The sequence below is a fragment of the Engystomops pustulosus genome, chromosome 2 (genome assembly GCF_040894005.1).
Source record: "Engystomops pustulosus chromosome 2, aEngPut4.maternal, whole genome shotgun sequence".
Taxonomy (NCBI): Eukaryota; Metazoa; Chordata; class Amphibia; order Anura; family Leptodactylidae; genus Engystomops; species Engystomops pustulosus.
Window position 1 is genome coordinate 212,483,035 of NC_092412.1, and position 16,742 is coordinate 212,499,776.

Genomic DNA, 16,742 nt, shown 5'->3' on the forward strand with positions numbered 1-16,742 from the left:
AAACCTAGAGCTGGGGGCCTGCAAGCACATTACTGTACAACCCCATCCCATGTCTACGTACAGAAGGTCAAAGCAACAAACATGTCTGAGCACTTACAGCAATGCATAGACACCAGCAAAGAGCCACAATCCGCACACAAATATAAAACAGGAATAAAAAACATGTCCCCTTGTCTAGACACTTGGGGTATATTCAAGCACAGGAGCGGGGAGGGGTGACACATGAAAACAAACTGCAGGGGTTTAAAAAAAAAAAACTCTATATGAACATAGTTAAAGTTCTTAATAAGCCTCAGTTCTGTAAATGAACTCATGTGCACTGAAAAGAAGGAGCAACTTGTGCCACAAGTCAGGGAAGAGTCTTAGGGTGAATGGAGGGAAGTTGTCATTCATAACCATCTATAAAGGGACAAAGGAAAAAAAAAAAAAAAAACCTACGTCTATTACGTTTATTCCTAAATAAGTCGGCTCTCGTTCCTATCGTTTCATCTGACCAGGTTATTACTGTGCAGTGTCTTGTTGTCCTCCGTGATTTGTAAAGCGCTGCAGAATAGGATGGTGCTATATAAAGATCATGGCTTCATATGGACTTTAGTGCTGGAGTATCCAGGCCTTACTACAGCAGTACAGCTACATAACCCATTTACAACGACCATAGTAAAAGATAGCGAGCGTGTGTTTTTATACACATCCGTCACATATCACACACACAAAGAATTCCAAATGCATTTTTCTATTTTAGGGGCCTTGTATTTATGGCTTTCCCTGTGGACTCCACCTTTATTCTGTGGGTCAGTATGATCGAGTTAACCAAAATTTTGTAGAGAATAATACTTTATAATATACATTTTTTATGTTTAGAAAACCTTTCAAGGTAAAAGAAAAAAAAATTGGCTGATAAGCAAGGGTGTGCGACTCGGAACCTGTCACAAGTTGTAAACGTGAAAATGTGGTGACAGGTTCCCTTTAAATATGCACCAAATGTATAAAACACAATGTCACACGTTTTAACAAGGGACAAAATTCCCCTTGTAATAAATCTCCAATCCTTATCTTTACCCACAATTTATTAGCAGTCTCCTAATTAAACTAAAATGTAACTTCCATATTTTTCGGACTATAAAGCGCACCATAAATAAATGCCTGCTAAACCGTCTAGGTTCATATATAAGGCGCACTGGATTATAAGGCGCACCTGATTATAAGGATGAATGACCAGCAGGTGGCAGACCTGTGCACAGTACAAGGCAACTGTTGTCTGTAAGTACAGTTCATATATAAGGCGCACTGGACTATAAGGCGCACCTTTGATTTCTGAGAAAATCAAAGGATTTTTTGTGCGCCTTGTAGTTCGAAAAATACGGTAAACTAAAATTCCAGAAGGCATAACATAATTATTATTATTATTTTTGTTTAACAAGTCTATGTCCAGAATTTCACCTAGATGACACGTATAATAAACCAGTGAGTCACAAGGGACACAGTGATGCACACATTTCCATTTCACTTGTGATATGTTAGTCATTATACAGTTATAAGACCATCAAGCTGCCTACTGCAGGTGTAAATTACTTGCAATGAAAACCCCCGACTGTCAGAAATAACACCTTTCTGAGAGATAGATATATATACACACAAAGCTTTAGATTCTACCATTAAAAGAAAGAGTTGGCAACAGCCAACCAAATCATGGAAAAATAGACAAGCAACATAACAGTAGTCCGAAAGAGTATGTTCGGTACCATATTTTTCGGACTATAAGGCGCACCTAATTATAAGGCACACCATTAATAGATGCCTGCTAAAACGTCCAGGTTCATATATAAGGCGCACCTGATTATAAGGATGAATGACCAGCAGGTGGCACAAGGCAGCTGTTGTCTGTAAGTTTGGTTCATATATAAGGCGCACTGGACTATAAGGCACACCTTTGATTTCTGAGAAAAATCAAAGGATTTTGTGTGCGCCTTATAGTCCGAAAAATACGGTACATGAAAACCTCTTTAGGCACCTAAGCAAGGAATCCTTAGAAGCAATTCTATGGGTTTCTTAACAAACAACCATACGATCGTTAGAACTTTCAAGGTACACATGCACACAACACAATACAATACCAGACCTCGCATTGGGCTTCTAGGGCAATATCACAACGTATAGGGCCTCAAAGTTAGTGGGGCTGTTCAAATCCATTTAAAAGGAAAGAAAAAATTTTTTTTACACAAAGTGAAAAATAAAGGTAGAAAGTCAAACTGAACTTTGCACTCCCAGAAAGAATAGGATGTCCTCTCTACTTGCAACCCGACCAGGACGATGCTTTTCCCTTTAAGAATCTAAGCAATGCTGAAGAACCAGAGAGCCCGTACAGATGCCGGGGTAAGGACCAGGGCTCTGATGCTATGAATGATGGAGTGTAGGGATGTGCACCACATAAATTAAGTATATCCTCTATACATAATTCAAAATCTAATTACTTAATCCATTCTCAAGGCATTTGATTTTCTAAAATGGTCCCGGCATTTCTTCTGTCACGTACTTGACCTGGGAGTTATAATTTCCAGGTCTGGAACAGGATGTTATAGCTACAAGCCACAACTCATCCAAGATTCTGCAGATCCAGCTGAAGGCGCTTACGTTTCCTCTCGCTGGCATATGCTCCCTAATAGAAAGAACACAATATTCCTGAAGACGTATTGTGTGAGGCCTGGGAGTAATGCGAGGGGTAGTCTGCCAAGCAACAGGACGCAAAGATGCCCCAGCAATCCTGTACGCTGCAGCCACGGCTTTCCAAACCACTGGCATAATGGACAAGAGATAACAATGGGCCAGCAGTGCAAAGGTCATGGAAAATTAATTATTTTCTACATTTGTTCATGACAAACTTATGCAAATCAACAAAGAACATGTAGAACACATGGAAGCCGTCCATGTTGTTTCTGGTTTCCTAGACTATCGAAAAAAAATAGAATACATTTGGGAGTCTGCGAGTTAACACCTACTACTGTTTAAGGTGAACTACAATAGACCAGGGGACAAAAGCAGTATAAACAAGTGGCACGGTCATGGATGAAATATGGTCATCTGTGAATGAAGCCTAAGCTCGTGTATACACACTGCATGGAGTTGTGTTTTGAAACCCAACTCAAAAGCAACAGGGAGGGGCTTGTCCTAATCGCATACGCGTTTCCATGTAAACATGTTGCGGTAACCCTGATCACATGCATTACTGGGAATGCATATGCGATCAGGCCAAGCCCCGCCCAGTTGTGTTTCCTTTTGAAATGTGTGAACGCAGCCTAAGGGTGATGCCACGCATGGCGTTTTTGGTCCGTTTTTAAGCATGCGGTTTCAGTCCGGTTAAAAACGCATCCGTTTTTGACCGTTTACCATGCGTTTGGCTGCTTTCAACCTGTTTATCTATTAAGATAATCAATAATGGTCAAAAACAAATGCAGTTTTAAAACGAAACTAAAAATGCATGCTTAAAAACGGACCAAACGCCATGTTTGGCATCAGCCGAAAGCCTCGTGAATGGAAACGTGCTAGCTCTTGTTTCAACAACACACATACCCCATTTTTGTGTACAAGTAGGCCAGGAAAGTGTCAACAGCCCAAGTGTCATATTTAATTAAAAAAAAATCATAAAACATAAAACATAAAAACTCCCAGAAATTAGGGTTAGCATCTCAAAGCACAAAATATTCTTTATTCCTTCTCTCCGCTTTCTTGCTTCTAGTTTTCTGTCGCTCATTTCCCTTGTTGTTCCCTGGGGAGGGGACTCTATACTATTCTCTTTTACAATGAATGTAACTAGTCCAGGCAAGATAAGTGGCTGCCAATCACATAGTGACACTTATCTCCATGAGAGCTGAAGGATGACACAAGCTAGAGTAACATATCTGCCCCTCACAATCACTATGGAGAACCCCGGGAAGCAGCGCTTCCTTTTCTAGCTGGCTCTTTACCCAAGCGCAATGATTTACAGAAGCAATTTACTAGGGGGAAGTGTCACATATTTATGGTTTTAAAAATCTCCCTATTTATTCAAATTTTTGATCAAAAGAAGTTAGAAAAATACCAGAGATTGAATGCTCCAAAAATCCCCCTGAACCAACAGAAAAACATGTCTACAAGAGGCTGGATATCTGTCCGTCATTACCCTGCTGTCCCCTGGTTTGAGGTATGCTCATAATCAGTTTCATTAAAATTGGTCAGTATAATAGGTCCTTAAAGCAAATCTACCATTTGTTTTTATGCATTGTCAACCAAACATACCTCGAGAATGCTGTAGCTACACGGATGCAGAAACATATCTTGTTTAACCCCTATTCCGAGTGGTTTTGCTCTAAAAACAATTATAAAATTCAGGACCTTGGGAAAGCTGGGTGCATACTGGCTGCAGTGTTTCACTGAACTTCATGAGCTGTCCAGACAGCACTAATCAACCTGAGCTGAATGACTCATACTCAGCAGCTGGGGGATGGTGCAGTGATTGATTGTTATCCCTCACAGGCAGTGAATTCTCTGAGGCAGTGCATAATTAGGGTAAGAGCAGTACTACAGGCCCACCCACAGGAATGAGAGATCCTCATTATCATGTTTTTTTTTCAGAATCAGTGTAGCTACAACATTCTCAGAAAGGACTAATCAAGCTGAAATGGTTGACTCATACACAGCAGATGGGGGATGGTGCAGCGCTTGATTACTTCTGCCTGTCAAAGACAACACAGTGAATACATCATTCTCTGAAGCAATGCATAATTAAGGTAAGAGGAGAAGCGCTGCAGCAGCCACAAAAGCGAGAGACTTATCATAATTTTCTAATTGTTTTTTCAGCAAAACCACTCAGTTGATAGATTAAACAAGATATGTTTCTGCATCAGTTTAGCTACAGCATTCTCAAGGTATGTTTGGTTTATAATGCATAAAAGCAAATGGTAGATTTTCATTTAAAAGAAAACAAAACTACCACCAAGATGAAGAATTATAAACCAAGCACACTGACATACTGGTGTGTGCCCTCAGTCAGAATCTGCTTTTTTTTTTAGCTTCATATGCCCTTGTTTTATGGAAAAAAAGGTATTATTTATAAAAATGAGCCCGAGGAGCCCCAGGTTCCATTAAAGAGAATCTGTCTGGCAAATTAACCCGAAAAACGAAATATATTTTCATAAAGTGCCATTATAAAGCATTGCCCTGTCCCTTCATTGTCCCTCTACATGACTGTAAACTTAAGCAATCAGGTACTAAAGCTGTATGCAAATGAACTGAGAGATGTCCAACGACTCATTATCATTACAGTCACACCCCTAGTACTTAACCGACAGCCTGCCAGAGGGGGCACACACCAGCATGTAAGTGTACTGGGTTTACAATCTTATCTTTAATATGACCAAAAAAGCATTACAGAACAGAAGATAGGGGCTTCTGAAGTGACATTCCTGCTAGAGCCTCAAAGTTGACTCTTCTCATTCATTTTCATATGACTTTGGAGCAGATTTTTTAATAGGTAAATAATATTTCACATAAAAGAGGCAATTCTAAAAATGACATTTCCTCCCATACCTGTGGGGGTTGGTAGATTAATAGGGTTAAAGTTAACGGTTAGGCTCATACACAATTGGCTCATACACATGACTATGGTTTCCCCGCCCGTATACGAGTCAACTGTCTGAACCGCAAATTATACAGCAGGGACTATTTTAGGCTATTCCGAGCTCTTTTTCTATTGTCACTGATGCTTGTGCGGTCGTCACACATTAATGACACACGGGTCAGTCGTTTGCCACCCAATTTTGTACCAAGTAGTCTTACTAGGGATCATAAAGTATTGCCCTACTTTCTGCTTTCACAATACCTATAACGCCTTCTCTAGATAAGAAACCCTGGGCTTAGGCTGTGTGCCAGTTATGTCCTTGGCAAGGAGCATTAGAGTCACATGTAACATAAAAAAAGCGTAAAAAAGAAATAAAAGGCCATCTTCTGCCAGGCATGCCTCGTTTTATTTCTTTATAGGCAGCACATTACCCTTATGGGTGATCTCCAGAAGGTTAGTGCTAGATAATAACTGCGCCAGGTGACCTTTGTGTACCTTATCCCATAGAGTCATTAAACCAGGTCAGGGGTCAGTTTTTGTGACCTTGGCCTTAGACCATCCTTCATTGGAAATTCTGGATCATAAAATATTCTACATTATTATTCGTGTTAAGAGGTTCATGTGAAAACAGATTTAAGGAATCAAGGCTGCCCCGAACCTATCAGCAATGCACCAGTCAAGTAGAGCTCAAGGGATCAAGTAATGACTTTTGTGAACAGGATTAAAAAAAAAAATAATAAAAAATAAAAAATAAAATGCTACCCATTGGGATATGGGAACCTGAGCCACTGGCTTGCAACTACAGATACGGTGTTAAAGTGGCTCCATATCTAGGGTTCTACAAAATCACCGGGCACTATAAACAGCTTCCAGGTCAGGGTGCGAGCAGTTTAACCCCAAAAAAGTGAATATTGATAGGTTACACAACCTGCTATAATTCTGACTTCATGTATGAAGACAATTGCTCAGTAGACGTGTAAGTGACGTGTAAAATAAGTGGTGCAAATCAAAATTGTTGAAGGACCGGAAAGAATTTGGGATTGTTAAAATGTACTGGATAAGAAACACCTGGCTTCTGTGGCTGCTCAGGTCAACCAAGGTGGGTACACACCCCACAAAATGACACATATAAAGCTGGACTAGATTCCCGCTCTGTGTGTCTTCTGCTGGTACCCTCACCCACAGCAAACAATCTGAGAAATATTTGCTTCTATGTAAATTTGGAGTTTGGCACAGATATAAGCGCCGCCATGGCATTGTGTGCTGGATAAAGACTCGGAGGAAGAGCAGCAATGTAAAGCCTAATAAATGTCAAGCGTCTCAAGTTCTGTCATGTACATGGATGTTTACATACTGTACATTCAATACTAGGAGGGAGATTATCGTGTCCTGCGCAGGGAGTTTACCTGGAAGTGCCGCCTCACAATGAACACAGGGATGAGGTTACATACACATCACACCTACCCCACAGAGACGAGAGTCCAGAAAAATAAACAGGAAAAACTTATTAAAAGCAAAAATAAATAAATGAGGAGTTTGTAGAATTCCTATTACGAGTTTGCAGTCAGACACAGGAAGACGTTTGCCAAAACCATTGTTCCCGTTTTGTGGTGTAAATTGCACAATTGTGTGTTTGGCTCAAAGTTGGAAATGGCGGTGGAGAGGTTATTTACGTGGCAGGTTATTTGGGTAAATGAATGCTGTTTAAATGGGATCTACGGGGAACCTATTTCTGAAAGACAAGTCTCATTTGATTGTCCCCGCGTCTCTGATCAGTTTTGTACAAAAAGTTACATTGGTGGGAAGCCATTCCTCCTCAAGAAATAACATATAAACAGGATAGGAGGATTAGTAGGGTACTGTGACCATATATGTATACGAGTAGTACTGTGCTCTACCCAATTCTAGATATACAGGATAAAAGTAGTAGTAGTAATAGTAGTAGTGTTCTGTGCCCGTAAATACAGCGTAGTAGTAATAATAGTAGTAGTGTTCTGTGCCCATAAATATAGAGTAGGTTGCGAGCAGGGGGGTGCGGAGAGGGTGTCTACTGTGGGGGGGGGGGGGGGGGGATCCACTAGAGAGGTGGGCGGGCCAGGAGAGATGTGGGCGGTAGCACGATCCGGCAGGCACCCGGCAGTGCATCCCCGGACCACTTACCATGGGCCGTGGCAAAACACTGCAGGGACTGTGCATCCCCGAGCCCCTTAACCTCATGGGCCCCATAGCAGCCGTGGTAGTTATGCCACTGGCCCGTACAGTAAATGCAGGAGAGGATAAGACAAACTTATTACCACAGTAATCTACTTTACTACTACAAGTGAGGTAGGGAATGCCAGAGGGCTGCCATAGGGCCTGGTGCAGTAGTACCCTCCACCCTATGGTTAAAATACCCTGGTCTGGGAGGAAGTTAAAAATAACCAATTTTCTGCAGAATTACTAACATTTTAAAGGAGTTTGTGTATTTTCATGAATCATTTTTAGGATTAATATTCCTTTAGGCCATGTTCACATGGCAAATGATTCTAGCAGTAGTAAATCTTTAGCAGTATAAACCACAGAAAAGAATTACTCAATACTCAGGTTTACCATTTGCCGTGAACTTTGATCCTTGATGTTAGAGGTGGTTTTATTTTGACCCCAGCTCCATATTATTCAGCATATGCCGTGTGAACAAGTGCTTACAAATAACTAGAAGTACATGGGGAGTGAAAGTGTCATCTCAGATCCGGTTTTGCTTGTCATCTATTTGGGGGTCACCACACGCAGCTTTCAGCATCAGGATATATTTACAGACACATGAGCAAACAGGAGATAGCAAAGACATTATTCCTGCTGTGTCCGCAGATTGTTAACTTTTGCATTATAAAGTACTAAAAGAATATAACCCGTGTATAATACAGTATAAAGCCGCTTATCAATGTACTCAACACACAATATCTCGCAGGGGTGGATATTGCTCCGATATAAATAATTATTTTTCTGCACGATAGTGTCAGATGAAAGAGACCCGCAAGATGCCGGTTAATGAGTGACAAATCAAGGTCACGCATGATTAATATTTCACTGTACTTGTCTCCTATGGGTGCCTGCCCTTTCTATCACAAAGGTGAAAAAACATTTGCTTACATTTTATTATGTCTACTAACCTTGTACAGCGTCTGGTTCGTGAATTTTTCTCAAGTTTTCTCAAGTTATTTATTATTATGACTGGTGTGTTTATGGGAAATGTCATCTTGCAGTCACAATAAAAGGGGGTAGTCCTCTTTTTAAAAAAAATGAAAAAAAATTGCTATGATATAAAATCTAAAACACTCAACTTACTACCACCCTCCCCCCAGCAGGGACCCAGTACAACGGCTCTTATGGTCACTCCGTGGTGCTGACGTACTTATTGGAATCAGGAGTCAGCAATGGGAGCAATACACCGCTCCACTGCTGGTTGGCCGTAGGGGTCACGTACCGCAAGTCAGGAAACAGAAACTCAGCAGAGCAAAAAACTGAAACTCTGGATTCCTGTGCGTTTTTAGTTTTATAACATAGCAATATGGCATTTTATTTCTGTTTTATATGGAAACTGATTTTAATAAATCAATAACTCGGAGTCCGAGATGGAATTTTCAGATGATAATAGCTCCGCTCTCTGCAGTTATCCCAACTTTTTGGAAACGCTCTTCTGTACAATGGAGCCACTGACTAGGTCATATAAAATATTGCTGTGATGCTTACAGTATTCCCAAAACCCAGTTGGAGCTTACAGCATCACTACGACAAAGCGATTCAGACTAAGCCGAGTCATGTGATCTGGAAAGTGTGTAAATCAGCCATTTTAAATGTCCCCTCTTATTTAGTTCCAATGCAAATTAAACTGTGAATCGGTTTTCTATGAAATGAAATCTTTAATCAAAATCCATCATGATAGACCTGGGACACTTGCTCATAGATCCAGGCACTGAGACTGTTGTAATCTTCATTTGTAATCCATGGCTGCCTTCCTTCTAAAATAAACTTTTTAAGTTTAAGCTAATGAGTTAGAAGGGCTTGGGGAGGGGTTGTTAGCAGAGCCACACTGTGCTGTAACATCTCAGGCTGTTACAATGTCTCCCCCTCTGCGTGAGTAATCTCACAGCAGCAGAGGAAGTTTCAGCACACAGAAAAGTGGGAGGGGGGGGGGGGGGAGTGCTCCTGCACCGTGTAACAGCATGTGAAGCTACAGTACAGGATGGGCTCTGTGTAAACCCATGAGTCTACCATAGCATAATTTTAAAAGTTAGTTTTAGAAAGAAGGAAGCCATGGATAACTCATATAAGATTAGCACAGTAACAGTGCCGGGATCTAGTGTCCCTGGTTTATTCTGCTTGATTTTGATGGTAGATTTCCTTTTAAGGGCTTATCTGAGCCCTCCATGTATTATCAATATGTGAGCTGCAACTGGGCCCGATGCTGATCCAATCCATGTACTGCAACATATACACTGGATGAAGACAGATGTCTGGGTGTTGCAGCTCAGCTATTCAGGTGGCCTGGGCATCGGACACTTCTCCCATTCACATACTGTTTATCTATCTTGAGGATCTAGTATTGAAAAAGGCATTAATGTCTTAGACACCCCTTTAAATGCGTATTTGCTACTTGGAAAAATCTCTGAGAGGGCAGCATTTGATAAAATATATATAATATATAATATATATATATATATATATATATATATATATATATATATATATACATACACACTCCGCTATAAGGCGTCCTGCATTTCCAGAGTTTACAATCCCCTTAGACGAGAAGGATTGATGCACTTTTGAAAGCCAATCACTAGTTTGTATGGTGAAGTTTGCAGAATTTGATTGGTGTGTCAGTCTTTGACATAACTTTTTAATGTGTTTTTTGTAAAAATAAAAATCATAAAATGTATCTCCGTTTTCTGCAGACTGAAAAAGCCATTGAATATATTATGGGCGAACACCCACTGCAAGTCCGTGTCATCAGATACACTTAAAGGGGTTGTCCACTTTCAGCAATAATGAGTATCACACGGCTCCGATTATGCTCTGTGATAATAATGGGACGTGCACCTGCGTATCCAACACAAGAACATGCACAGATTTCTGTACAGTTAAAAGTAAATGAAGAAGCCTTCTATAGAATGACAGCAAGCAGAGATCTAGAAACGGTGAGGTATTGATACAAAAAGTTCATTGGATAATTTTATAACTTTTAACAATATCAATTATTTGCTGAAAGTGGACAAACCCTTTAAGCTCTAAAAATACTTGTACGAAAGGGCCCAAACCATTTGTCTCACGCAGAGGCTTCTGTAGGATTATATGAGACATTACAGGGAAAAACTGAGCAGATCTGATGTAACCTCCACAGTCTTAACGCTCTACGGCGCAGAGGTGTAGGGAATGTATGAAGAGGGCTCACGGGCTGAGTCCTCTTCATACAAGGGTGGGGGTTGTTGCATATTGCAGCAAACCCCCACCGCTGATAGCCGCGGTCAGTGCTTGCACCGATCGCGGCTATTAACCCTTTCATTGCCACCGGCGTATCGACATGTCCCAAAATGCCCGATCTATCAAAATATAAAAACGGTTACGGCCGGTGGTGACTTCCAAGACGGGAAATGGCGCCCAAATGTCCGAAATGCGACTTTTACACCTTTTTACATCACATAAAAAATGGAATAAAAAATGATCAAAATGTCGCACAGACCTCAAAATGGTAGCAATTCAAACGTCGGCTCATTTCACAAAAAATGACACCTCACACAGCTCCGTGCGCCAAAGTATGAAAAAGTTATTAGCGTTATTTCTTTTTTGAACACATTCGTGTAATTTTTGAAAATGTATTAAAACGCAATAAAACCTATATAAATTTGGTATCACCGCGATCGCACCGAACCAAAGAATAAAGCTGAGGTGTTATTTTGAGTGCACAGTCAAAGTCTTAAAAACTGAGCCCACAAGAACATGACGCACATGCAGTTTTTTTCTATTTATCCACATTTGGAATTTTTTTCCCCCAACTTCGCAGTACACGGCATGTTAAAATAAATAACATTACGGGAAAGTAAAATTTGTTACGTACAAAATAAGCCCTCACACAGGTCTGTACACGTAAAAATTAAAAAGTTATGGCTTTTTGAAGGTGGAGAGCGAGAATTGAGCGAAAAAACCCTGCGTCCTTAAGGGGTTAAGCAAGAGGGATATGGGAAAAATATCAGGATGAAATTTGTATTTCTTTTGGAGGCCAAGATGCCACCTAGGTGAAGAGAGAAGCATTTTGCTCCACAATATGTAATCCAAGATTTTGTATAGTAACTTGCACTATTGATTTATTCAAATGTATGGGAAACGTTATTGATCATGTAAAACAACACGTGTTCTGATGGAGCAATGCAATGTGAGCGAGTGGTACTTACCATAATGTGGTCTTATTCAATCCAACACAAACCTGAAAGAAGAGACGACAAGTTAATATACAGGTTACATGTATATAACATACATGTTGCATACAAGGGACAACTGATACAATAAAAGAGCCTAGCCGCTCTCCAAACATGTCTGATGAGGGCTCGATAACAATACAAATCGTTACAATAACAATAAAGTATTCGCTCTACTTGTGCCAATATAAAACTGCTCCCAAGTCTTTCTACTGTATAGGGGAGGGGACCCTACTTGTGCACCCACCATCATTCACAAGGAGTGATGCAGAAATACTGTACAATGTAGAGATATTAGAAAAGATGTTGTCATGGTATTTCAGGAGAGGTTAGTGGTCCTCTTATATGTTCACATTACTCAAAATCCAATAGACAAAAGTAAAGTGTATTCATAGAACATTTGGAGAATACTGTATATATAACATTTTATTTCTTGGCCTGGTTAAGGGTCTGCTCTAGGCATTTGGATATCATTGTGGGGGTCCACAGCACCAATGCTGTATCAGGGTTTATATCGAAAATATAGAGCTGACAGCAGATACCAATGTATATCACAGCGGAAGATACAAATCAATGATGCTGTAATACAAGACACATATGCAGATACTGAAGATAAAGCTGATATACATGGACCATACTGGAGATGGTAAAAAGAAAAAAAAAAGTAGCAACCAGACCCAACCAGCCCCCACAGGTCACATCCCGTTCCCTCCTGTTCCTCCGCAGATCTCTGTGACCTGCTCGGCAGCGATGACGTCCTGACTACAGCTGTGACCTGTCAGCACACAGCACGTACATGCCGGGACAACAGAGCTGTAGGCCAGGACGTACTGAATGTGGTGGTGCTTTACACAAATGTATGAAATTGCTGAACAAACACATTCCTGCAGTCAGCCCAGTCTCTCCCCAAAACTGGCAAAACATAGAAAATTCTTATCAATGTAGATATACCATGATGTGCTAATACCCGCTGTTCTACAGCCTCCAGTGACACATGTGTTATGCCAAGGCAGCGAGGAACCATTGGCATGACACAGCACCAGTGGCTAATTATTAATAAGCGAAATAAGGTCAGGGAGTTTTTAATAAGGGAACTTGATATTCTCGGGACATCCTAAGCTTTGTAACACAGGGAACACAGAGTTTAGATTAACCCCTTCGTGCTTGAATCCCGGGGTCAATTTGAAGTTTAGCTATGCGCTTCTTTAAATGATGATATCTTTGAAAACACTTTAGATATAAAAAACATTTTTGCTTTTTTTTTCATGACATGGGAGACTAACTTGATAGCATAGTAAAATTAATTAAATATATTTTTCTTTATGAAATTAGCTCATTTCAAATGCCTATATCTCCTGGACCCTGGCACCTAGAAACAATTCTGGTATCATATTAAACAGGAAAACATCCCCTTTAACGGGAGATATCCACTCTTAAAGTTATAACCCTAAATCCTGGAAATAGAAAGCTGTATATAAAAATCAAAATTTAGATCCCCTGTGTAATGCAACTCCAGAATTTTGTTTCTAGGTGCCAGGTTTCAGGAATTATAGCCGTTTCAAGTTGGCCACTGTAATGCTGTTTATTATCGTCCTTTCTGCATGGAGCCATATGGCAGTCGTGAAGGGGTTAAACTGTGCACTACTATGTGATTGAGTTAAAGTGTGACTCAACTTTTCAACAAACTTATAAATCAACAGTGTAGATTATAAAAGTAAACTTTGTAACATACTTTATAAAAGAAATCTGCTTGTGTGTCCCTTTTCCGCTGCCTTTCTTCCTCAGCAGTTTGTATAAATCAGCTTTCTGCCCGGGATCCACTTACAGCTTAGAGATAAAGGAACCCGATAAAGTGTCTGACGACTAAAATCTTTACAGACAATCGCTGAATAGTCTTATCTCCTGTGAGGCAGGAATCGTTAAGAGGAATTTTCTCTAGTTCACACACAAGCGTTTTAAGTGTACGGTCACAAGTAGTGCTACGACTGCGTATAGAAACGGAATCAAAGTGTACGGGGCGTGCCATGGCCCAATTAGTAACTAGCATCTGGTGTCTTGTATTGTCCAAATATGCAATTGGGCCGTGGTGTACCCTTATGCGCTTTGATTCCATTTCTAAAGATGACGTGTGACAGCAACATCACCTGTCTGAAGTGGACGGACCTCTGAATGCTTTTGGATACACTGCTCACAACAGGAGAAAGAAGCAGAAACAAGACACATAGAAGCCGCTTCACATAATGAAGTATATTACAACGTTTACTATTATCACCGCTTCTATTCATTTCTGAAATATAAAAAATTATGTTTGAAAGGTTTAGTTATCCTTTAATAATTGCTAATACAAGGGAGAGACACGGATTGTAGTATAGAACAGATTAGGAAAGAACTAGGAGAAAAGTGATCACAATCAGACCAAGGGAAAAGGAGCTGTCGGTTATAACAACCAATAAGAGAACCCTTGAGACTAACGTAATATTAGAAATATTTCCTACAGGATGAAACATGGACTCGCTTATTCCCTTAAATACTGCTCATAGTTAAGGGGTATCTTCTCTCATTCCTCTGTTATTCTTCCTGGTAATGAATTAATACGTACACAGCTTGATGTTATCATTCCCATTTGCAACTATTGTCTAATATTATTATATCAAACTATTGTCTGGTCACACTGATTGGACCGTATTAGCCACTGTACAGACATAGCCCCCTAAAAGGCAATACAGGCGGTCCCCTACTTAAGGACACGCGACTTACAGACAGACCCCTCTAACCTCTGGTGAAGATTTCTGAATGCTTTACTATAGTCTCAGATTGTAATAATCAGCTGTAAGGTGTCTGTAATGAAGCTTTATTGATAATCCTTGGTCCCATTACAGAAAAAAATGTTTAAACTCCAATTGTCACTGGGGCCAAAATTTTTTTTTACTGGATCTACAATTATAAAATATACAGTTTCGACTTACATACAAATTCAACTTAAGAACAAACCTCCAGACCCTATCTTGTACGTAACCCGGGGACTGCCTGTACCCTAAAAGTCAAACTATTCATCAATTTCTATGAGAAGTAACAGAAGAACGGCACAAAGGAATTATCAGAAAAGACAATCTAGAACCGTAACATGAATACAGACAGATCAGTGACAGATCTGGCTATTTCTTGCACTCAGACATTGGAACGTCCACATTTTTTTTGTCCAAGGTTTTTTAACCATTTCATGTCCGTATTTAAATTCACACTGGAATCTAAAATGCTTGGAACTGGAGGGGATGGATTAAATTTGATTTACCAATGATTATGTTAGCCGTCTGCACAAATATTTAGCGCAAGGTGATTTCTGCTCAATGCAGATGCAAGAATTTTATATTTTTGCACCAAAAATTGGATCTACAAAAATTTTTGTAGAAAAATGTAATTCCACTTCTATTGTGTTCAGCAATGACTGACTGGCCATACATGTTGCCTTGTGGATATAATAATATGTGTCCATACATAGACAAGTGCATATAGTACACAGCGCGTATGAGATGGCACTGATGGGCAGGATATAGAGGGCACCATGGGACTGCGGGGGAGACACTTACCTACAGGAAGACACTACACGGGCTCCGGGATTCGGGGCTCCTGGGCGCTGCTCCTGAGCATACTTCTCCCAAATCACTTCCTGATGGAGTCGCCCGGCAATGACGCCAGCTTGTCCCCCAGCAGCCCGCCTCCTGACCCGTTCATGGTACTCGGCACGTAGCACCGGTCCCGCCCGAATATGGAAGTCTTCGATGCGTCCGCTGTCATTCACAGCCACAACAAACTACAAGCCCCATAATCCTGCGCGTACTGAATCCGGCGCTTTGCGGCGGCAAAGGATTGTGGGATATGTAGTCCGCTGGCTGCTGTAATGTCGTACAATAAAGAACAGGGCGGGTCAGAAAAGGCGGGAGCTGTCAACAATAAAAAGATTTATGTTTCGTATAGTGACGTATGGCGAATGTGTATTATTATGAGAGAAGGGGGCTGAGGGGATGAAACGGCAGTTATAGCTGTGTAAAAAATAAAATAGACAATTTTTATTCTACATATCCTTAGAGCTATAAAAAATTCTAATATTCAAATTCTGCAGCACTTTAGAGATCATTGTGTACATATATAAACAAAATTTGACATTACACTGTCACATGGTCAGGTGAAACAATAAGAATGAACCTGCTCGCAAGAGCTTACAATCTACACCATTTGCTAAACGACAAGGTGTTTGTGTGCATATGTCCTAAAATAAGTAAAATAGCTGTATTTTAAGCTCATTTTATAGATATGTATTGTGAAACACAGAATAAAGATGTTAATGAGATCATTGGAAAAAAAAAACACTGAAAAAAAAAACATCAAAATTAGAGATCCCTTACAATACTTGCAAGTTACTGCTGCCAATTTCCTTAATTATCTGACAAATCATATCTGACTGGCAGCCGGAGGACGCGTTCCCACATGACTATTTTTAAACGCATTTGAAACGCAAGTGGGAGGGGGTTGGCCAAACTGCTTATACGTTTCCAATGATATGCATGCATAATATCGGAAACGCATATGTGTTTTGGACAAACCTCCCGCTTTCATTTTGGATATTTCAAAATGCAACAAAAACTCTATATGGGAATGCCCAAAGTCAGTGATGGCGAACCTTTTACAGATCGAGTACC

The 16,742-nt window shown here is 40.3% G+C and overlaps 1 protein-coding gene across 2 annotated transcripts in view; it reads right to left on the bottom strand.

Moving 5' to 3' along the window:
• Positions 1–15,839, bottom strand: part of MTMR4 (myotubularin related protein 4) — a 43,439-nt gene extending 27,600 nt beyond the window's left edge. Inside the window, exons 1-2 of one of the 2 annotated variants that reach the window (XM_072138038.1) lie at positions 15,637–15,839; positions 12,022–12,053 (exon numbers count right to left, since the gene is read on the bottom strand). In XM_072138038.1, coding sequence (XP_071994139.1) covers positions 12,022–12,024 — 3 coding nt within the window. In that variant the 5' untranslated portion in view covers positions 12,025–12,053; positions 15,637–15,839. Of the gene's footprint in view, positions 1–12,021; positions 12,054–15,632 lie in introns of both variants that reach the window. The other variant, XM_072138037.1, reaches the window with a different exon arrangement.
• Positions 15,840–16,742: the final 903 nt, after the last annotated feature.